General features: G+C 47.2%; 1 protein-coding gene across 4 annotated transcripts in view; it reads right to left on the reverse strand.

The window, feature by feature from the left end:
• LOC103466852 (uncharacterized) overlaps positions 1–18,172 on the reverse strand; it is a 33,945-nt gene extending 15,773 nt beyond the window's left edge. Inside the window, exons 1-22 of one of the 4 annotated variants that reach the window (XM_081608458.1) lie at positions 18,067–18,172; positions 17,094–17,151; positions 16,477–16,498; positions 16,350–16,395; positions 16,166–16,271; positions 15,940–15,959; positions 15,758–15,869; positions 14,804–14,828; positions 14,625–14,718; positions 13,613–13,719; positions 13,479–13,539; positions 12,627–12,702; positions 12,516–12,540; positions 10,238–10,574; positions 10,015–10,164; positions 9,871–9,924; positions 7,397–7,598; positions 6,867–6,897; positions 4,668–4,983; positions 3,877–3,912; positions 2,789–2,884; positions 1,667–1,830 (exon numbers count right to left, since the gene is read on the reverse strand). In XM_081608458.1, the coding sequence (XP_081464584.1) occupies positions 1,667–1,830; positions 2,789–2,884; positions 3,877–3,912; positions 4,668–4,983; positions 6,867–6,897; positions 7,397–7,598; positions 9,871–9,924; positions 10,015–10,164; positions 10,238–10,574; positions 12,516–12,540; positions 12,627–12,702; positions 13,479–13,539; positions 13,613–13,719; positions 14,625–14,718; positions 14,804–14,828; positions 15,758–15,869; positions 15,940–15,959; positions 16,166–16,271; positions 16,350–16,395; positions 16,477–16,498; positions 17,094–17,150 (2,137 nt within the window). In that variant the 5' untranslated portion in view covers position 17,151; positions 18,067–18,172. Of the gene's footprint in view, positions 1–1,666; positions 1,831–2,788; positions 2,888–3,876; positions 3,913–4,667; positions 4,984–6,866; positions 6,898–7,396; positions 7,599–9,870; positions 9,925–10,014; positions 10,165–10,237; positions 10,575–12,515; positions 12,541–12,626; positions 12,703–13,478; positions 13,540–13,612; positions 13,720–14,624; positions 14,719–14,803; positions 14,829–15,757; positions 15,870–15,939; positions 15,960–16,165; positions 16,272–16,349; positions 16,396–16,476; positions 16,499–17,093; positions 17,152–18,066 lie in introns of all 4 variants that reach the window. The other 3 variants (XM_081608457.1, XM_081608460.1, XM_081608459.1) reach the window with 3 other exon arrangements.
• Positions 18,173–21,817: the final 3,645 nt, after the last annotated feature.

Here is a 21,817-nt window from a genome sequence, read left to right on the forward strand (position 1 = left end):
GGGGGTGTAGTGGGGGGACATTGAGGGCGAAGGGGGGGGACATTGGGGGATAGTGGAGGGACATTGGGGGACATTGGGGGTGTAGTGGGGGGACATTAGGGGCGAAGTGGGGGGACATTGGGGGCGAAGTGGGGGGACATTGGGGGACATTGAGGGCCTAGTGGGGGGACATTGAGGGCGTAGTGGGGGGACATTGGGGGTGTAGTGGGGGGACATTGAGGGATAGTGGAGGGACATTGGGGGACATTGGGGGTGTAGTGGAGGGACATTGGGGCGAAGTGGGGGGACATTGAGGGCGAAGTAGGAGGACATTGGGGGCGAAGTGGGGGACATTGGGGGACATTGAGGGCGTAGTGGGGGGACATTGGGGGCGAAGTGGGGGACATTGGGGGACATTGAGGGCGTAGTGGGGGGGCATTGGGGGCGAAGTGGGGGGACATTGAGGGCGAAGTGGGGGGACATTGGGGGCGAAGTGGGGGGACATTGAGGGCGAAGTGGGGGGACATTGAGGGCAAAGTGGGGGGACATGGGGGGCGAAGTAGGGGGACATTGAGGGCGAAGTGGGGGGACATTGGGGGCGAAGTGGGGGGACATTCAGGGCGAAGTGGGAGGACATTGGGGGCGAAGTGGGGGACATTGGGGGACATTGAGGGCGCAGTGGGGGACATTGGGGGCGAAGTGGGGGACATTGAGGGCGAAGTGGGGGACATTGGGGGCGAAGTGGGGGGACATTCAGGGCGAAGTGGGGGACATTGAGGGCAAAGTGGGGGACATTGGGGCGAAGTGGGGGACATTGAGGGCGAAGTGGGGGGACATTGGGGGCGAAGTGGGGGACATTGGGGGCGAAGTGGGGGACATTGGGGCGAAGTGGGGGACATTGGGGGACATTGGGGGCGAAGGGGGGGGACATTGGGGGCGAAGTGGGGGGACATTGGGGGCGAAGTGGGGGACATTGAGGGCGAAGTGGGGGGAGATTGGGGGTGTAGTGGGGGGGACATTGGGGGACATTGGGGGAGTAGTGGGGGGACATTGGGGGCGTAGTGGGGGGACATTGAGGGCGAAGAGGGGGGACATTGAGGGCGAAGTGGGGGGACATTGGGGGCGTAGTGGGGGACATTGAGGGCGAAGTGGGGGACATTGGGGGCGTAGTGGGGGGACATTGAGGGCGAAGTGGGGGGACATTGGGGGCGTAGTGGGGGGACATTGAGGGCGAAGTGGGGGGACATTGAGGGCGAAGTGGGGGGACATTGGGGGCGTAGTGGGGGGACATTGGGGGACATTGGGGGCGTAGTGGGGGGACATTGAGGGCGAAGTGGGGGGACATTGAGGGCGAAGTGGGGGGACATTGGGGGCGTAGTGGGGGGACATTGAGGGCGAAGTGGGGGGACATTGAGGGCGAAGTGGGGGGACATTGAGGGCCCATAAAAGTAGTTTTACTGCTCTGTAGCTTTTTGTTTTACTTGCCTAATATTATTGCTGCGTAGATTCATTCTGTCCCCCGTAAATAAGCCGGTGCCCCCCCCTTGTTAAACTCGTGTGGAGCCGGGGCTTCCTTCTGCACGCTGTGTGTGGTGTGTGTGTGTGTGTGTGTGTGTGTGTGTGTGTGTGTGTGTGTGTGTGTGTGTGTGTGTGTGTGGTGTGTGTGTGTGTGTGGAGGAAGACTCGCCGGTGATGACGCTCTCTTCGTCGGAGCTGTCCGGGTCGATCAGCTTCTCTTTGGCTTTCTCTGTTCTCTCTTTGAACATCCTGACCAGTTCCTGGAGTCGCTCACTGACCACAGCACTGGTCTGACTGGTCTGACTGGCAGCAGACGCTGGGCGCTCCCTGAGCCTGCAGGACAAGAGGAAAACCAGCACGGGATGAAGGGATAGATGGATGAACGGAGGGATGTGCAGCTGTGACTCGCCCCGCCCTGCGCGGCGTTAGCTCCGGGTGTTTCTAGCTAACTGTTCGCTACACAGTGTGGCGTGAAGCGAACCCTGACCAACAGCAGGTTGTTTCTGGGCAGAGATCAAAGATAAACAACTTAGCTGTTTATTATGCAATAGTTCATTAGTTTAATCATTCTTTCATCTTCTTCTCACTAGCTTAACAAGTTTGTTGAATAAAGTATTTCACTGAATTATTGTGGTTAACAAATAAACTGCGTTTATTCCAATATCACGTATCAAACTCGAGGCCCCGGGGCCAAATCTGGCCCGCCGTAGCTTTTTATGTGGCCCTCTAGACTCCAAGTTACATCAATAAATTCATGTAAAATCAAGAGGCCCCACATCATTTTCTGTCTTTACTGCTGATTTGTCTCAAAATTGACCAGAAATATTGGGCAATTAAAGAAATGTCACATTTAACATTATATAACTTAACACTGCAAAAACAATCACAAAATCCTGGATGCACTGATCAGTGTGAAAAGATGTTTCATTTTAAGAGGAACAAACGTGTTTATTGATAATTTAGCAGGTTTTATCAATAGATTCTGGCCCTTTAAGAACATTCAGATTTTTAATGTGACTCAGAATGAAAATGAGTTTGACGGCCCTGATCCATGATGCCAAAGTGCTGGGCTGAGGCCTTCGAAGATTTTTATAAAACCTAAACCTCGTCAGGCTGAGAAACAATAACTGAGACTCAACTGTAAGGTATTGATTATCAGGTGGAGCCCAGTCAGTTTAAATTACTGGTTTTATTGATAACTGCTCTCAGCAATTATTTCTAGTTATTGACAGCCAAACCTCTGCTGCACGGTGGACAGTTGGATAATGTGCAGGCGGCTGAATGCTCTTACATGCCGTCGGCGCTGCGCAGACTGGACTCACTGGGCCAGGCTCGGACCGGTATGCTGACTTCATCATCATCATCTTCGCTCCGGGCCTGCAGGTTTCTGCTGGTGACGTTCAGGATAAAGCAGGTGAGTCCAGATCCTCACCTCCCGGCTCAGGTAAGCGTGTGGAACAGCCTTAGATTAGCCTGTTGCTATTGGCAACATTATTACGTTAAGGAAGGAAAATCCGTAATAAACTGCTGACAGCTGTGCTGTGATGCTTCCATGGGTCACGTGTCAGCAGAACCAGAACATCAGGATTAGAGCCGGGACTTTAACACGTTACGTTAGATTAATTCATTACATAGATAAACACATTACAGATTTCAACACAAGTAATCACATCTTTTTTACATACAGAAGTCCTGACTGAACTTTTGTATTGTGTTTCTAGTACGACAATAAATCTGTCGCGCAGCTACATCAGCTAACAGCAGCCGCTGCTGTCGCCCCCTGCTGGAAAAGACTGCTGTTCTGTTCAAGTTGTGCTAAAGGGAGTTAGAATATCCGAAGCTAAGCTAGCCTAAAATAGCATCTCCATGCTACCATGTAGCAGCTAACACTAATGTTAGCATGAACGATCAGAGAAACTCTGGACAGATGAACTTTGCTTCAATCTGATGATGAACATGAAGATTACAAACTATAAATAATCAATAATTTAGCAGCAAAAAAAAGTTTTTTAAATTGAAAAAGCTGCTTGTTTCGTTGATAACAGATTAGCCTCAGTGTTAATCTGGACCATCAACAGATTAAATCTGCCTCCTTCCATCGTCGTCTCAGACGAACCCTGAGCTGAAGATGGAACCAGGCACTGCCTAGTGAAAGGTCAAAGGTCGCTGCATGCTCCAACACTGACAGGGTCCTGGAGGGCGAACAGTGCAATGCTGTCTTAGTAGGAGTTTCTTCCCTCTGTGAATTAATTGAATTTAAAGGATTTATTTTCTGAAAACCTTCAGTGAGAAACAGAATCCCAACCAGGATGAAGTAACTAAATTAATTCATGACTTCATTCACATACAAACAGCAAAGGACGTGATTGTTGGGCTTACGACTTGGTCCAGACGGTCCGACGCTTCCTCCCACCGCTGTGGACGAAAGGGTCAAAGGTCAGAGTGGACCAGAGGTCAGAGTGAGGTCAGAGAACATGGAGGTAATCGCTCAGAGCCATGCACCAAGCAGATCATGCATCAGACACAGAGAGGATCCACAGCGTGCCATGCAGGTTTTATTGATGATGATGAAGATGAGCTTACAGGAGGAAGAAGCAGAAAGCCGTACAGAGAAGTCGCCGCAGCAACAAGCATCAGTTCTGCATCAACTCGGCGCAGCGCAGCTTGTGCGCATCGTTTCGTCCAGATTAGATCAGATGCAGAACAAAACCGCAGAGCCAGAAGACGGACAGCAGGGGGCAGTGCAGGAGGCAACAGCGTGAAACGTTTCTGTCCAAAATCACACATTGTTTTTATCCTCTGGAGGTGGTTTTCTAGAGTAAACTAATCTCTTTTGGATCAAAACGTTTCACTTCGTTCACCGATTCTGTGAATTTATGCATCATTGATGTAAACCTAACGGCTGGACAGAGCGAGCTCCCATGCAGCTTCCTTACTCTTTATCTCCTCTACTGGGAGCGCAAGCATGCGGGGAGAGAAAACAACGTTTCAGTGAAGATCCAGATTCAGCTGCAGATCGTTTTATCAACACAGCTGCATAGAGAACAGATGAAACTGATCAGAAAAACTGAAACAAGTCCACAGTCCTCTGTTAAACTCCAGAAGAGGAAGAGCAGCTTTCTAGAAACTAACGAGTCAAACCCGGGGAAATCCGTCTGCAGGCGCCTCACCTCTGGCGGCCTCCTGCTGGGGCCCCGGGGACCGTCAGGGTGCTGAGCTTCGGGTCCAGGGCCGGGCTGCTGCTCTCACCGCCTGCTCCTCCTGCTGCTCCTGCTGCTGCTGCTCCTGCTCCTCCTCCTGCTGCTGTTGCTGCTGCTGCTGCTCCTGCTGCTCCTGTTCCTCCTGCTGCTCCTGCTCCTCCTCCTGCTGCTCCTGTTCCTCCTCCTCCTGCTGCTGCTCCTGCTCCTCCTGTTTCTCCTGCTGCTGCTCCTCCCTCCTGGTCAACATCCTCCACGCTCACTGCGGGCCAGAGGCTGAGGCTCGGCTCTGTTGGACCACAGAGACATTCAGGTGAAACTGAAATATTGTTGAAAATTAACAGATTTATTTCTGTCTGCTGATATAAAGTTTCACTTTTTAGTCTGAATGAATGAATGAATGAATGAATGAATGAATGAATGAATGAATGAATGAGTGATGTCACTCAGGTGCTCCTCCATCATGTCTTCCTGATGAACACATGAAGGATTTGTGCAGCTGCAGCTTAGAGACCCGGTTCTGCCGGGTCATCCAGGCTGATCCGACCAACATGGTTCTGGTTCCACACAGAGTCGGCACCTGACCCAGACCCGGTTCCGGTCGGGTTTTTAATCCCGTTAATCCTGACCTGGAGCTGCTTTAGGCCAAACTTCTGCTGCGTCTCCACAGAACAACTAAAAACATTAAATCTGAAACTTTTTTCTACTTCAGGGTGTCCAAACTGTGGCCCGAGGGCCATTCGTGGCCCTTGAAATGATTTTGTTTGGCCCCTGAAAGGAAGTAAAGGATGGTAAAAACTTGGCCAACAAAATAGAGAACAAATGATGACATAAAAATAGTTTTTATTTCTAATAAGGCAGCAGCCCTGTTCATGTTTTGGATCTTTAATGATATTCTGATTAGTCCAAATGATTTTTCGACCAGTTTAAATGTGACGGTTTAGACATCCTGCTGTGGTTTCTGACATTTTGAAAGGTTTTCAGTTGGTTTGCTGCTTTGCTCCTCAGTTTGTTTCAGCAGAAACTGAGCCGACCTCCAACCCCAACCTGCTGCAGTTACACCTGGACCCCTGAGGCGGCTTCACCTGCAGGTCCGCCTGAGTCATCCTCGATGAAGAAGGCGGGGTTAGCGAGGCCGGAGAGCGGGCGCGGCGGGCTGGCGATGGGCGGCAGGCGGGGGTAGGACGGCACGTTGGGCAGGGTGGGGGGGGAAGGGCAGGGGGAGGGCAGATGAGGACGGGGGCCCGGGGGGTGCTGCAGGAAGTGGGTGAGTTCTAAATCCGGCTGCTTCCTGCTCTGGTTCTGGTTCTTAGGCATCTTGTGGCATGAGGCTGTTGAGGCGGTTCCGGATGTTCAGGAAGCTCTGCTGGGTTCTGCTGGGCAGCTGGGCCAGCTTCTCCGGGACGGAGGACAGGCTGTGGGCCAGGCCGGAGAGGCCGGAGCCCCCCGCGGCCTCCGGGGCCCCCGCCGCCCCGCCGGGCAGCAGCTGGGTGAGGCTCTGGGCGAGGCTCCGCGGGACCCGGGTCAGCCGGATGTGGGAGAACTCGTGGCGCAGCTCCGGGGGCAGAGAGGGCAGGTAGCTGGTGAGGTCAGAGAGCCGGGTGGGGGGACGGGGCAGCTGGGGGGGGGAGATGCCGTTCTCCTTGAAGAACGCGTTGATGTTGCCAAAGCACTCAGAGGTCGGCGGGAAACGCATCAGACAGTTCTTAAACGCATCACAGCTGACAGGCGCTGCAGAGAGACAGGAAGAGCCAATCAGAGCACAGGAAGACAGGAAGAGCCAATCAGAGCACAGGGAGACAGGAAGAGCCAATCAGAGCACAGGAAGACAGGAAGAGCCAATCAGAGCACAGGAAGACAGGAAGAGCCAATCAGAGCACAGGGAGACAGGAAGAGCCAATCAGAGCACAGGAAGACAGGAAGAGCCAATCAGAGCACAGGAAGACAGGAAGAGCCAATCAGAGCACAGGAAGACAGGAAGAGCCAATCAGAGCACAGGGAGACAGGAAGAGCCAATCAGAGCACAGGAAGACAGGAAGAGCCAATCAGAGCACAGGAAGACAGGAAGAGCCAATCAGAGCACAGGAAGACAGGAAGAGCCAATCAGAGCAGAGCATTGGGTTCTGGTTCTGGTTTTACTCTTGATCATCTATGTAGCAAAATGCCGTTTACCTCCACAGCCGTCTCCAGAAGCATCTTCATCCTGCAAGAAGCAAGACGATCCGGCAGGAAGTGGAAATAACAAATAAAACATCAGTTCTAGATTAGACATTGTCTGGAATCAAACCAGGAACGATCCCGGTTAACCAGGAACGATCCCAGTTAACCGGGATCGATCCCAGTTAACCAGGAACGATCCCAGTTAACCGGGATCGATCCCAGTTAACCAGGAACGATCCCAGGATCGATCCCAGTTAACCAGGAACGATCCCAGTTAACCAGGAACGATCCCAGTTAACCGGGATCGATCCCAGTTAACCAGGAACGATCCCAGGATCGATCCCAGTTAACCGGGAACGATCCCAGTTAACCAGGAACGATCCCAGTTAACCAGGAACGATCCCAGTTAACCGGGAACGATCCCAGTTAACCAGGAACAATCCCAGTTAACCGGGAACGATCCCAGTTAACCGGGAACGATCCCAGTTAACCAGGAACGATCCCAGTTAGATGAGCTAAACCATGGAGAAAAAACACGTTACCTTTTCTGTGTTAGAAGTCGGAGCATCGTTTGCTTTCTGCGGCTGCTCCGTCACAGCTGCTGCACACACTTCCTGCTTTTCTGGTTCTGGTTCTGATTCTGGTTCTGGTTCCTCCTGCTGCTCCTCAGCTGTGTCTCTACCTGCTTCCTGGACTGCCGGTTCCTCGGCTTTCTGCTCGTCCTGGAGCCCGGACCCGTCCTTTCTGCAGAACAGAACCGCAGACTGAGGTTTCAGTGAATGGCTGGACACGCTGGCACACAGGGGGTCCAAAGTGCGGCGCCCGGGGCCCTTGGTGGTCCATGGACTGATTTTTTTTGGGTCCCAACTGCAGTTCAAAATTGATGCAGACCTCAGGTTGATGCAGACTTTTTATTTTTAATCAGGTTAAAATTATTACACAGGATTTTGTTGTAATTGAAAATATTAAAAACAATATAAAGTATTTATGTTTTTAGAACCAAGCTTTCATAAAAAGTAGAATCTGGTTTATCCAGAGGTTTTTACTGAAAAGTTGACTTTACTTTGATTTAATTTATGAAATTTGGACAAAGTCTTTTGAACCAAACGAATCCAAATCCTGTTTTTATAGCCGACAATAAATTAGTTTATTCGAATCCAAAACAATCTGAAAACTAGAAGCTTTTCTCTTAAACAGCAAACGTCCAACTCCTTTAAAGCTGCAGCCTGTGACTTTAAGAAATATTTTCCTACATATTTGTTGAAACTGTCTCCATGTTGAGACAGATAGTCTCTGCCTTCTCTCAGCGCTACCTAGAAACAACCAATCAGAGCCGGGAGGCGGGTCTAAGCGCTGTCAATCACCCTGTCTTCCCCACCTTCCCGCAGCTCGCTGCTGCGCTGCAGCTAGCATAGCCTGTCATGAATGCTAAGGCTAGTTAGTCACAGCAGATAAATGGCTTTCCTGTAAGCTTTTTTCTGCCATTAACACTTTGAGCAGCGAGTACAAGATCCAGGAAGTTCACTTCAAAATAATTCCTTGAATGTTTCCAACAAACAGAATGTAGGAATAAATTGGACAGATTTTTTGTAAAACAGATACAGAAACTATTTCACATCTTTTCTGCTGGTTTGGGACTGAAATGAAACTTATTCAAACAATATTGTGGCATTAAAATGAAGCTAAAATATAATAATTTTATTTTTGATTGAAACTTTTTGATTCTATTTTATATTCCATCGATCATTAGGAAACTCAAAACATTTTAATTCAAGGCTGGAAACGACCAAAGACTTTAGTTTAATTTAAATATCTGACATGTTGACCTCGATGTTTTTCTTCCTCATTCCAGTTCTTGTTCTCATCAGTCAGTTTGATCTTATATTTTATTCTCTATTGTATTTTGTCGATAATGAAAACCAAAGATGGCTTCAGTCGGAACCGTTTAGGTTTGTTCCGGCTGGAAGAACCGCTCGTTTTAGAGCCGGTTCTCGGTACTCACTTCCTCCGACGAGCTGTTAGTATTCCCGTCTCCAATGTCCCCCAGCATCAGAACCACCAGCTGGACCGAGGAGCGGGTCAGAACCTGCTCGGTTCGCTGCTGTTGATCAGACGGCAGCTGCAGGAGCGGCCGTTACCGGGGCAACCGTGGGGACGGTTGCTAGGGGAAGCTACGGTTGCTATGGCGAGGTGTTGTAACGCTGCTGAAGCAAAGCTCGCGGGATTTCACAATCTGCTGCGAGACCTCCTGAGAAATCTGCTTCAGAGCGGCGGTGACGTAACCATAATGTATTAATATTATTATTATTTATTCATTTGTCCTAGTATTTGGGTAAACTTTAAGATAAAAAACTATCAAAAGGAAATGGGTTTTATTTTGAAATCGTCTGTAAATGAGAAAACCTTTACCAATCACTAACAGCAAAATATTCTTAAACGGCCATTTAAAGTTGACATTAGATATTTATATAGACTGTAGAAAAAGTGTAACTATCTGACTCTAAGTTTGACTAAATTTTTCCAATTTTCTAGCAGAATAATGAGACGGAGGACGAACTAACTTGATGAAATATAAGTTCAGAAGAAGATAAACTCTGATCTAGAAGATCCCATCCTGGCCATCGCTTTTCTGTGCAATTCCACTCAAATAAAAATCTCAGTCTGGGTTTTCTTCCATTCACTTGGATTGTCTCCGATAGCAGACCAATCAGTGAACAGAAAGAGTTTTAGTTTTAGCAGCGGAGGAACAAAACCGTTCAGAAATATTGCATCAACATCAACAGCTGCCTCGTTGGGCTCAGCTCTGCTCTCTTTGCAGTGGAGGACGGTTTACAGTTCAAGTAAGCATCATAGCGTCGAGCCGGTGCATTACATGAGTCACAGGCAAACGTTAGTGACTGGGTAGAATTTAAAACCTCAGCACGGTGCTCGCCTCCCAGAGCCTCTGGACGCAGGAAATGCAGAACAAGGAGCTGCACAGAGGATGGAGAGGTTTAAGAAACAGGCTGATACTCACTCTGCATCAGCTCCTGGCTCCAGCTTGCTGTCTTCTTCTGGTGCTGCTGGCAATCTGGCAGCAGAAAACAGTCAGTCAGGTTAAAACAGTCAGTCAGGCTCCTCATAATGTTGGTCCCAGATGAAATCCTGCAGACGTTCTCACTCGGCCTCCGGTTCCTCCAACAGCTCCTGGCTCTCCAGGGAGAGTTTGATGGAGGTTCCCTCGCTGGCCATCTGCCTCACCGCCATCTCTGCCGTCTGCCGAGCCACCTCTTCGGCCAGGCGGGTCATCTCCATGCGCTCCTGCAGCAGGCTGCAGCAGATGCACTGGATTACAGGGATGCTGTGTGCTGCAGAGGAATCCTCCTGAACCAGTGCCGGCTCACCGTTCCTCCATGGAGGCCAGCGCCACGCCTTCGGCCTCCTTCTTGATGCTTTCGATGAACGGCGTCCAGCGGCCCGTCTGGGTCTCTGCGTCTTCCTGAGATGTTTTTGTGCCGTTGTCTGAAACCGGGGCCTGCGGGGCCTGCGGAGCCTGCGGGGCCACTGGGGCCTGCGGGGCGGCGCAGTTCCCCAGAGCCTCCACAGAGCCGGACCTCCCTCTCCCCTGCTGGGCCGAGTCGCCCATGGGGCCCTGGGATCCTGCAGCTTTGGGGCGGTTCTGGTCCTCGTTGTCCGACTCCATGTCCTCCAGAACCAAGTCGGGCTTCAGTTTGGAGGAAGCTGCAGCAGGAGGAGTCAGAGGTCAACGTTAGGCTTTGTGTCTGGCTAGAAGCAGGTTTTTGACTTTTAATTCACTAAGTTCATTAATGAAATATTACTTTTGAAAACATTTCTGCCTTGTCCTGTCAACTGGTTGAACATGTCAAACGTGTGTGTGTGTGTGTGTGTGTGTGTGTGTGGTTGTTTATCCTGTCTTTCTCTGTGTTGTCCTTGCGACCTGGCCAGGTGACCCCGCCTCGCCCTTTGACCTCTGGAGGCGACCCACAGGGATCAGTGTGTTGGATGAACCTGGTTTCTCAACTTTCACACTGAACTTTGACATCAGTCACCATTTTATCATGTTTTATCCTCATTTGTTCGTCTTTTCCAGTTTTGCTGTTGGTAGTTTGTTAGTTTTCATTATTCTTTCATTTTCACTCAGGAGTTCCGCTGAATGTCACCAGCTTAGTTTGTTTTTCTGTTTGCGTTTGGACCAAAGCAGTAGAGACGCAGATAGAAGCACAAAAACATGCAAAAAGTTAATTTTCTATAATACGTTATAACTGAAGGCTGAGTTATTTTGTTGATAAATTCCTGCATTCTGGAGAGAAGTTGTCTAACTATGCATAGTATCAAGAACGTCGATGCTGAATTCATCTTCGGCTGTAAGTTCCTGATCGTCTTTTTACTCATTTTGTTAATAAAAGTCATTGATAACCAGCCAGTGACTTTATGAACCGGATTTTCTCGTTCTGGACCAACGTTAAGGTGCTGGTGAACCTGCTGCATCGTTTCTGGATCTTCCAAACCAGGACCGGTCAAAGGTCCACAGGTCAAAGGTCATTTCACTGAAATAATGGACCAATGCCAGTCTTCCTCTGCAATCATGTGTATTTAATGCAACTGTATATAAATGTGTGGAGAAACTTGTAATGTGCTGGTATTTTAAAAATGTGGCATAAAAATCCAATATGGCTGCTGCTCATTTCAAAGCAGGACTGAAATTCTGACAATTTGGATCTCGATGAATTATTCCCACAAGTCAACCAGTTGCTGCAGTGAACATCCTAAATACAGCTGAGCCTGATCCACGGCCAGAACCTCTGAGTCTGTGCAAGTTTATCACACTTCACAAGGCATCAAACTTACATCTCTGAACCAAATGACTCCAGGATTACGCCTTAAAATTCAAACTTTAATGCATTTATCTATAATAAATCAAGTACAAATACAGAGAAATGCATTCTGCTTCATCACACATCGTAGCTGCCATTCAACAATTCAAAATATGTCAAGATTGACATATTTACTAATTAATATATGTGTTCAAGAAATCTACAATAATTTCAGATAAACAGTAAATTACTACATTTTTCTGTTGAACAGAAAATATGCAAATTTAAAATACAAACAACTGCGAGCAAAAATAAATCTGGTGCTAAACGTATTCCAGTTCAAGCTTCAACTCGAGGACAGAAAGGAGAGTCTAACAGCTGCCTCAGTAGTCTGGGCTCCCAGTGAGCTCCCAGTGAACTCCCAGTGAACTCTTTGAAAGCTCCCAGTGAACTCTTAGAGAGCTCACTGGGAGATCCCAGTAAGCTCCCAGTGAGCTCCCAGTGGGCGCAGAGCCCTGCCAGCATGTGAGCTGGTGCTATGTGCTGGTCGGAGCGCCCCAGCCGTCTCCTCCTGCTGTTCAAGGGGCTCGCAGCGCCTTCCCCCCTGAAACAGAAGGAGAAGATGGACTGAGTTAGGCTCCGGCCGTCCGCCTTTAAAACTCAAGAAGAAGAAGGAGAGGCCCAGACAGGAAGTGCAGCTTTACACACCCTGCGTGGAAAACCGAGTCACTCGGCCCGCTAACACTAAGGAAACGCCTGGCATCGGTCCGTCTACTGACCGCCTGGTTCCTAAACTACTGACTGACTGATTTCTGAACTAGCGCAGAGCCGGTGGACTGGGACTCACCTTTTTGCAGCACTTCAGCTGCTCCCTGTCGCAGCATTAGGAAACAAACACAGAGTGAGTCTCTGAACGGTCTGAGTGAGGAAGGAAATGATGGTGATGATGATGAAGAACCTCAGCTTCGTCTTTGGGCGGCAGGACAAGCTGCGGCATCTTCAGACCCAGGCCGGACACGAACCAGTCAACCACTCTGGAAGCAGACAGGATTAGCTTATGAAATGTTTCGATCGCTCGACTCTCTCCTGATTCCTCCTCTGGTCGACGCTTCGGGAGTCATTCAGTTCTCACCTCATGTTTCTGTTCTGACTTTGCAAAGAGACACCATGTTTAGTCTAAGCTGTTCAGAAATATGTTCATAAGTGAGACTTCCAGCTGCTTCCATTCACTGATGCTCTGTTTTCTGCAGCCGCTCTCTAAAATGAGGCAACTGGCCAGATTATTAGCATAGCCAGATTATGCGCTCCTAATAATCTGACTCATGTAGCATTTCTCAAATTAAGATAATAAATCTTCTACTGGAATAAACATTCAGAGGAAATAAAGAGAATCATATAAAAACATGAAACACGTCAAAACAACAAAAGGAGAAATTCAACCATCACTTAACTAGAAATAAGATTGAAAAGTTTTAAACATAATATAATGATTTTCTCTGTTTGGGGTAGTAAGCAAAATAAAATCTGGTGCATTAACAATGGTGGGGGAGGAGGCACCATCAGGTCCCTCAGAATATTTCCCAGAAGTCTTAGGGATCAGAGGCAGGTTTTCTCTTCTGCGTTTGGTTTATTTGCTGCTTCAGAGCGAACAGATCAGACTCTGAGCTGCAGGAGCAGCTGGGAAGCCATGTTGCTCCTGCACAGCTTCCCGGCACGCCACATGGTCAGTGCAGGTCCGTGAGGTCTTGTGTGGTTTTTGGGGCGGGGTCACCAGGAGTTCACAGGAAGCTGAGTCGTAAAATAAACCCACCCAGCTCTGCTGTCGGTGTCCAGTGAAATCCCACTGAGAGACTCCGGCGGGGGCGACAGCACTGCAGGCAGAAACAGAGAGTGTCGCATTAAAGGTCGGAAACCATCGTCAGCGCAGCTCTGGAGCTGCTCTACCTTTGTCTAGAGAGGAGCGAGAGACTTTTGGTGGCGCTTCCACAGGTACACCACCAGGGGGCAGAATCACTGGCTGAGGGACTATCTGCTTTATCCAGCTCACCACCCTGCAGGACAGAAGAAGATAGAACAGCTGTGTGTGACCATAGACATTATATAAGAGTAGACCCCGCATTGGCTGCTCCGGCGCAGGAAATACGGCGGCCATCTTGGAGAGGTCGTCCCTCCTACTTTGCTCAATCAAAACAGCAGAAGATGCCTCAGCACTGAGGGATATTGTTGTTCTGATCGATGGACTATTGATGTGAGGGCTCATCAGATTTTAGACTCAATCTCAGCTGCTGAATCTCTGAAGATAGAACTCATCGGCTGGAAAACAGATATATCTATATATGTGTATATACATACATATATATAAACATGTATCCAATATATAATATTCAGTATTAATCATTATTTATTTGTGTTTGTATAGTTATAAAAATATGCATTGATCTTACTAAATAATTTATTAAATAAATGATGAATGGCTGTGTGCTTTGTAATCTGCTCTTCATTCATCAATATCAGAATATTCCATTCCTATTCTACTGTTATAGCCACTAAGCATATTTAAATATGCTGAACTAAAAACATACTTAAATAATACAATTGTTTATAAATGTAGCTTTGATAGATGTCTGAATTTGGTTTCCAGTAACAAAAAAGCGTGTTATGATCGATTAAATGCTCTGATACGTCATTGTGCTGCTAAACACATAACTGAGTGGAGTGGTGGACCTCTCCAAGATGGTCGCCCGCTCCAAGATGGCCGCCCTAAATCTCGTCAGCGACAATAGGCGAGAGCGGCCATGAGGGTCTATTCTTATATTATGTCCATGTGTGTGACTCTATCGCCTGCTGCTGCAGACAGAGGTCAGGGGTCAGGAGACCCATCGCTTCTGATTGGGTCAGTTGCATCAGGCAGGTGTTGGATTTAGCCAGAACACCGGCTGTAGTGACCTGTACTCACTTTGGGTGGAACTGAGCAGCCAAACTCTCCACTTCCGACACTTCCTCCTCCGACACCACCTCCACCACCGGGATGTGAGGAAGCGGGTCATAATCTGGATTATAAAACATCCAGTCATGTGGAGGAACGACATCATTCTGTTTGACTGAACAGGAAGAGGCGGGGTTTAGAAAGCCTACCTGGCATAGTCGCTGCCTCAAACACCTGTAACAACAACAAGCATTAAGTTTCAGTTGTTTTGATTTATTTCAGCGAGCTGAAATATTATTTTTAAGCAAATTTTTAATATGAAGCTGAATATTTAGTTAGCAAGCCAGATATATTGTTGTAGTTAGCTCTGAGCTAAATATTTAGCTAACATGCAAATTCACGTGCTCATAACAGGAAGAGGACTATCAAAATAAAAGCTGTATCTTCCGAACCTCTATAAACTCCTTTCGAATCGCTTCATGTCTGATCTATTGTCGTTTTTTCCTCTTTTTTGAACATTTCCGCTTAAAGCAGAGGAAGAGCCGTTTTAAAGGCAACAGAGACGTTCAGCGGCAGGAGTTCTCAAAATCCAGCTTTTATTTTCATAATCTACTTATCTAAAGGTTTAGCTCCATAAACGAGATCAGAGCTGAACATTTAGTTCCAAGCTAAATATTTAGATTCCTATCTACATATTTAACCAAAAACTAAATATTTATTGGAGCTAAATATTGAGCTGGTTTAACTTTTAGCTTGGTGAAAATTTGGCTTTGAAAAATTAACCGCTGTTTTTTCTTCTATGTAAATTTACATAACTTTTTTCTCTTAATTAGCCTAAATAATTGTTCAATTTTGAATTGATAACTTTAAAAATGGCATCGTATTATATACATTTAAATGTACTCATATTTATTAATGATTGTATATTTTTATTGTTTTGAACCTCATTTATTATTTATGTTGAACAGAAAAACATCCGGGATGACAAAATGAGTCAAAAACTAGTTTTCTTGTCACCAGAATATTAAGATATTGAGATAAAAGATAAAATAACAAAGATAATAGAGGAAAATCAAACTGATCTGTAAATGTTTGGTGGTACCGAACCAGTCTGGGTCCGAACCGGCTCTCCAGACCCAGCATGGCTGGGGGCGGAGCCTCACCTCGGTGTGCTCCTCGGCGGCATTCTGGGTCTCAGCCGCTTCTCGGTACTTGTCATCCGGCTGAGGCAGAACCTTGGTCAGACCCTGAGCGACCCAGCCCATCACGCCGCTCCTGTCAGAGACACAGCCGTGAGTTTAACCTCTCAAACCGTCAGGAGTTTAGAACTTTCAGTAGTTTATACCGATCTCCATCGTCTCCTGGCTGGACAGCAGGAAAACAGAAAACAGATCAAGTTAAAATATCTGCTGACATGAATCATGTCTAACGAGTTTAAACAGACGGAGCTGATTCCAGCTTTTAGACATGTAAATCAGTTTGGATCCCCTGATCGGGTCAGAACCTCTCCATGTCCAGGTGACAGAGACTCCAGCGAAGGCACCAGGAGAGGTTCTGGTTCTGGTACTGACCCTGCAGTCTGCATTGGACCCCTTGAGCAGAGGCGACCCCGGCGGCTGCGGCAGCGCGCTGACGAAGCCGTTGGACAGCCAGCCCATCACTCCCCCGTTGCTCTGGCTGCAGAGGAAGTTCCTCACAGGTCAGAGGTCAAACCTCTGAGGTGTCTGAAGTTCACGCCATGCAGGAATACTTTACCCGTCCTCTGAGGCCTCCTCAGGGCTCTTCGCTGAAGCATTCTTGGCTGCAAAGCATCAAATGATGATAAACATGCGGCTCTCTACCAATCAGGGAACAGCTTACATCAGCAGGTGGAGCTTCTCACCTTCATCGTTCTTCACCGACTCCTCCAGGAGCAGAGAGAGACACAGACTGGGGTGACTTCACTCATCCTCAGGCCAGCACTAACTAACTAGCTAACTAACTAACTAACTAACCCTATGCCTCCAGGAGGTCTCTGCCCTTTTCTCCTCGGTTTGGTTTAAATGACTTGATTGGTTTTTGTTTGGGTTGTTTTGGCTTTTGCTTATTTTTGGTTATTTATAGGTTTTGCATTAATCTAATTGGCTTTTTCACTTAAGGTATTCCCTTTTCAGGTTTTATTTCTTTAGTATAATTTAATAAAATCATTTTTCTTGAACATTTTGAAACCATTATTAGTTTGTGTCGTTTCATTTCTGCCCTCCTTCCGCCTGAGGCGATCTACTTCCTGTACGAACACCAGCAGCGTAGCATCGCTATCTAACGGCGCCAACATGAGGACAGAACAGGAGAAAAGTTCAGAAGAGACCTTCAGGAATCCTGAGAAACATCCAAATCATTCCAGAACCAGTCCTGGAGCAGACTGGTTCTGGTTCTACTGGAGCTCCAGCAGAACCAGAACCAGTCCGGAGAAACAGCCAGGCCTGGTTTAAAACTTTTGCACAGTGAGTGTTGTCTTACAGCAGCAGCCGGAGCTTCAGCAGGATGAGGAACGACCTTCACCACCCAGGAAAACATCCTGCAGGCAGACGCACCAGTCAGCAGGGATACTGGTTCTACTGGTTCTACTGGTTCTACTGGTTCTACTGGTCGCTGTACTGGTTCTAGTATTGAGCATAGTGTGAATGAATGAATGAATGAATGAATGAATGAAAGGTGGAGATCAAACCAGTAAATATCTTTACGCAGTTTGTTAAAACATTTAAAAATAGACATTATGATAAATATCTTGGTGACTTAATGTTTTTATTAACCTGAATTCTTTTATATTTATGCAAACATTTTTTATTATTTTACATTTTAATATTTCCTTGACCTATTGGCCATTAAATGCCATCTTAGATCAATATGGACCCAATGCCACCAAACACCATGATCACAAACTGAACACAAAGTGATCTTTGCAGTGTCCTAGTTAAAGCACACTCGTCACCTGTGTAGCAGAGCCCTGAAGGTTTGAATGAAGAACGTAGTTTTTATGTTTAGCGACACATCCAGAAAAATGACGCGACAATTTTCATATTTTTAACTTGTGGGGCAGAAACGTCAGAGCGGCCGGCAGGCGGCGCCAAAGCTGCACTACCAGGAAACTCCACAGGGGGGAGACAATCCCACTGTTCAACGCAGACCCACACCGGACCCAAACCGGACCAACACTAGACCCAAACTGAACCAAACCCGGCCCAAATGGGACCAGAAAAATAACGGTTGAGAACCAAACCTGAACCAAACCGAACCGGAACAAAATTCAAACTGGACCATACTCAATCTGGACCAGAACCAGAACAGAACCAAGCTGGACCCAAAGCGGACCAGAACCAAAGCGGACCAGAACCAGGCCTCTCCTCAGCAGCTGTTAGCGACGCTTCGTCCCTCAGAGAACTGAATTCTGGGATTGAACTGCGGACGGTTTTTACTGCAGCGGCCGTCTTACCTGCGACTCTACGGGAGGCTGAGCATGCCGAACGCGCAGAGACCCAGAGAGTGGCACAGCCGGCGCAGATCTGCGGGGATTTCCTCTGCTTCAGCCTGGAGAGAGCTGACAGGATTAACCTGAAGGTCAGGCCTCAATCCCTCAGATTATTAACGTCAGAGGAGCAACATGGACAAACTACAGTGGCCTGACAAACTACCAGGAACCCATCTGAACCTTTCTGAATGAAAAACTCCTTCAACTTCTGAGAGCTGAGTGCTTCTACAGACAGCTGGGAGGAAACGGGCCCTGAACTGGGATCAACTGGTTGGAGACGTGAGAATACAGATCATTCCTGGTCTGGGCTGCAGGAGGAGTACCCAGAGAGAACCCACGCAGGCGAACAGGCAAACTCCATGCAGAAAGCCCCAGATGGGATTCAAACCCACAACCGCAGCAGAGCTCACGGCGCCCCCAGCAGGTCGATCTGAGGCGATGCACTTTGAAAAAGCAAAAGCGTCATTAATAATAATAAAACTCGGTCGCACCATATTGGACAATAACAAGATGTTCATGTTTAAGTTTCTTTGTTCAGCCTGTTGTTTTGAGTTTTGTTCTATAACCAACTGCGACTCTTTCGTTTCTTCAGGCTCCAGGCGCAGCAGAGTTTAGAATCAAACAGGCGTTTCCAGGACATACTGTAATATATTATTCCTTTTTCTGGATAAATAAATATTTAAAGTTAAACCATGTGGGAAGTCTGTGACTCTGAGCACAAAAAGTGTTTCTGTTTGCATCTAAAGCTGCTTGAGTTTTTCTCCTGGTCTGTTGGCATGACGATCAGGTCACCGTCTGTAAAATGTCCCTATTAAAACAAAACAATGTTGCAGGCGGCTGCATTTAATCCTTTCAGAGGATTCATGTAGCCGACCGGAGCTCCGAGAGGGACAATCTGTAAAGTTATGCTAAAACATTAGCAGCAATATTTTGGTTTATTTAACCTGTCAGAGAAAATAAGAAGGACGTTCATCTTTCATACTCTTATTTTCACTGTGTTATTCCTGCATTGATTAATGTCATGGTTAATGACAAAATATTTAGTTTGCAAATTAAATATTTAGCTAGAACGCTAAATTATTTTGTGTATTAAATATCTAGTTAGCAAGCTAGTGTGCTAGCTAAATATTTATCATGCTAGACGTTTAGCCAGCAAGCTAAATATTTAGTTTGAAATTGTGACATTTCCAAATAAATGAAAATTAACCTGTTTTCTTTTACTATAAAAAGCTGAATAAACCAAATTCTTGCTGCTAATCTGCGTAAGTTTCCAACCGGCAGCCATTTGAAAGGAGGATGAGGAGGAGAGAAAGCGAGAGATGATGTCAGAGATGATTAAGGAGGATTCAGGTTGAGCAACAGGTGAAGAACTTCAGGTAAATCTGTGGCTCGTTTCCAGGTGAGGATGAAAACATTTTAATCTTCCCTCTGGAGCAACCTGAGCAGGAAGACGGTCAGGTCTAGAAACGTTCCCATCTCAGCCTGATTGTTTCCATGGAGCCTTCCTGCTGGAGCGACAGGAGGCGCCGGCAGATCCCATTATCAGCTCAGGATTAGCTGGACCAGGACAGCGCCATGACACACAGCCATGACACGGCCCGGTCCTGGCACAGAGACAGCCGCGCAAACGTCCATGCTGACGGGACGTCTGGATGAGAGCCAGGGATGGACACAGGTCAGAGGTCGTCTCTGGGGTTCAGGCTGGAGCTGAGCTGCTCAGAGCCGAATATGATCAATAACCCAGAGAGCAGCTGCAGATGATCTGTGATGGAGGCTAATCCTGATTAGCTCTGACACAAAGAGCAGCAGGACGAGGACAAGACAAAGACACAGAGGACAAAGACGTCCATCTCATCTCACACCTTTACCATGATGTTTGATGCTTTCACAAAACTAGTTCACTTCTGGACAAAGAGCGGTCACATGTCTCTGTAATAAAGGTCTGTTTATTTAAAAGCACCAGTAGTAATAATGATTCAGAAGATGAATGTTAGAGCTCCAGCATTTCCTGAATCAGATGAAAACATCTTGTTTGGTCCATCTCTCTGTTTTCTCTCAAATCCTTCTAGTTTCCATCTTAAAGCCTCTCAGATCATTTTCTGCCCTTTTCTTATTCCCGCCTGGCTGAGAAACAAGCCTCCGGCCACCAGGTGGCAGCACTGCTCCAAATATTCAACAGGCTGCCGGTTGAAGCCGGTAGAAGAAGAAGAAGCCGATCAACACACCGAGGACAGAGCTGACGGAGGGACAAGTCAGTGGCAATAAGAAACAAAATATACAATGTTGAGGTCAGGCTAAGATATTTTATTACCAAAATAAAGTAATAATAATCGCAGACTATCGGCACAAAGATGTAAGATTTAATGTGGAAAAATCTTTGATGGCTATGAAGACGTGACTTGACCCACTCAGAAGATCCACGTGGTTCTTTCTCCCAGATCGATTCTGTTGTTGCTCCGAGTCCTGAGCTTGATAAAAGATCTGATCTCTACTGAACAGTTTGAATTTAAAAGTCTTAATCTGCAGATTATTTCCCTGCAGCAGCAGCAGCAGCAGCTGCAGCAGAAGCAGCAGCAGCAGCTGAAGCAGCAGCAGCTGAAGCAGCAGCAGCAGCAGCGCCCTCTTGTGGTGAAAAGTTGAATCAGGAACAGAAAGAAGCCAGGAAGTCATCTTTGTCTTTCAGCTGTGATTTTATTGTGAAACCTCAGATGTCCTTGAGTCCACAGGCCTTTCAGATCATGACCTGCATGCAGCAACGTTGTCACGATCTACCACTGGAGAAAAACTACAAAATAAAAGCCCCTATTTGTTTTCATAGCAAGAAAATGATGCATGAAAGCCTGTGGGTCAGAGGTCAACTGAACAATAATGAAGGTTAAACCGAGGTCAGGCGGGAGTCGGACGTTGAAAAGGCTGAACCAGGCCGGGAGGCGGACTTTCCACCAGAGGAGGAGAAAATGAAGAGATGGAAACGATGAAGCTATGAAGCCATCAGAGAGAGAATCGTTTCCATGACGCTGCAGGCGTCCACCATGAGCGAGTCATGTGACTGAATCGGGTGAGGCGGATAGAAAACTTTCTCTCCTCTCATACCGTTTAGACCAGTGGTCCACAACCTTTTATTACCGCGGACCGGTCAAGGGCAGGGGGGTGTTGGTGTTCCCACTAAATCCTGAATAATATTCTATTTGGGTTGTCTTGGCCCTTTTATCGCAGCCTGTGGGTTTTACCCTGTCTGGGAACGAGAACAACCTGCTGAATGTGACGGCAGCCAATCAGAAAGCGCGGTGACGTCAGAGCAGAGGGGAATCCAAACAGCTGACATACCGGAGATGATATGTGGAAATGTTTATTATTAAATCTAAAGGTCATTATTATGTTTATTCAGTTAAAAATGTTAACTATGAAAAAACATTCACCTCCAAATCATAGAGCAGCAAATAGAGCGGCTGCTCCGTCGTCTTTCATCCACCTCCTTTTCTTTTTGTTACGTCTTTTATCTCTTAAAATGACTCCACAAACTATCACTATTGTTTCTACATCGTCATCCGTGTTTGGTTGTTCTAAATTCCTGCTATGTTGGGGTTTTCCTGGATTATCCTCTGGAATCGGGATGTTCTGACTGGAATCGGTTCGTGTTGCTCCTCCTGCCTTGGACACACGAACCGATCGAACCTGTTGGACTTTTATCAGCTCTGTGGTCACAGAGGTTTGG

Source organism: Poecilia reticulata, chromosome 6 (assembly GCF_904066995.2).
Source record: "Poecilia reticulata chromosome 6, P_reticulata-male-v2, whole genome shotgun sequence".
Lineage (NCBI taxonomy): Eukaryota > Metazoa > Chordata > Actinopteri > Cyprinodontiformes > Poeciliidae > Poecilia > Poecilia reticulata.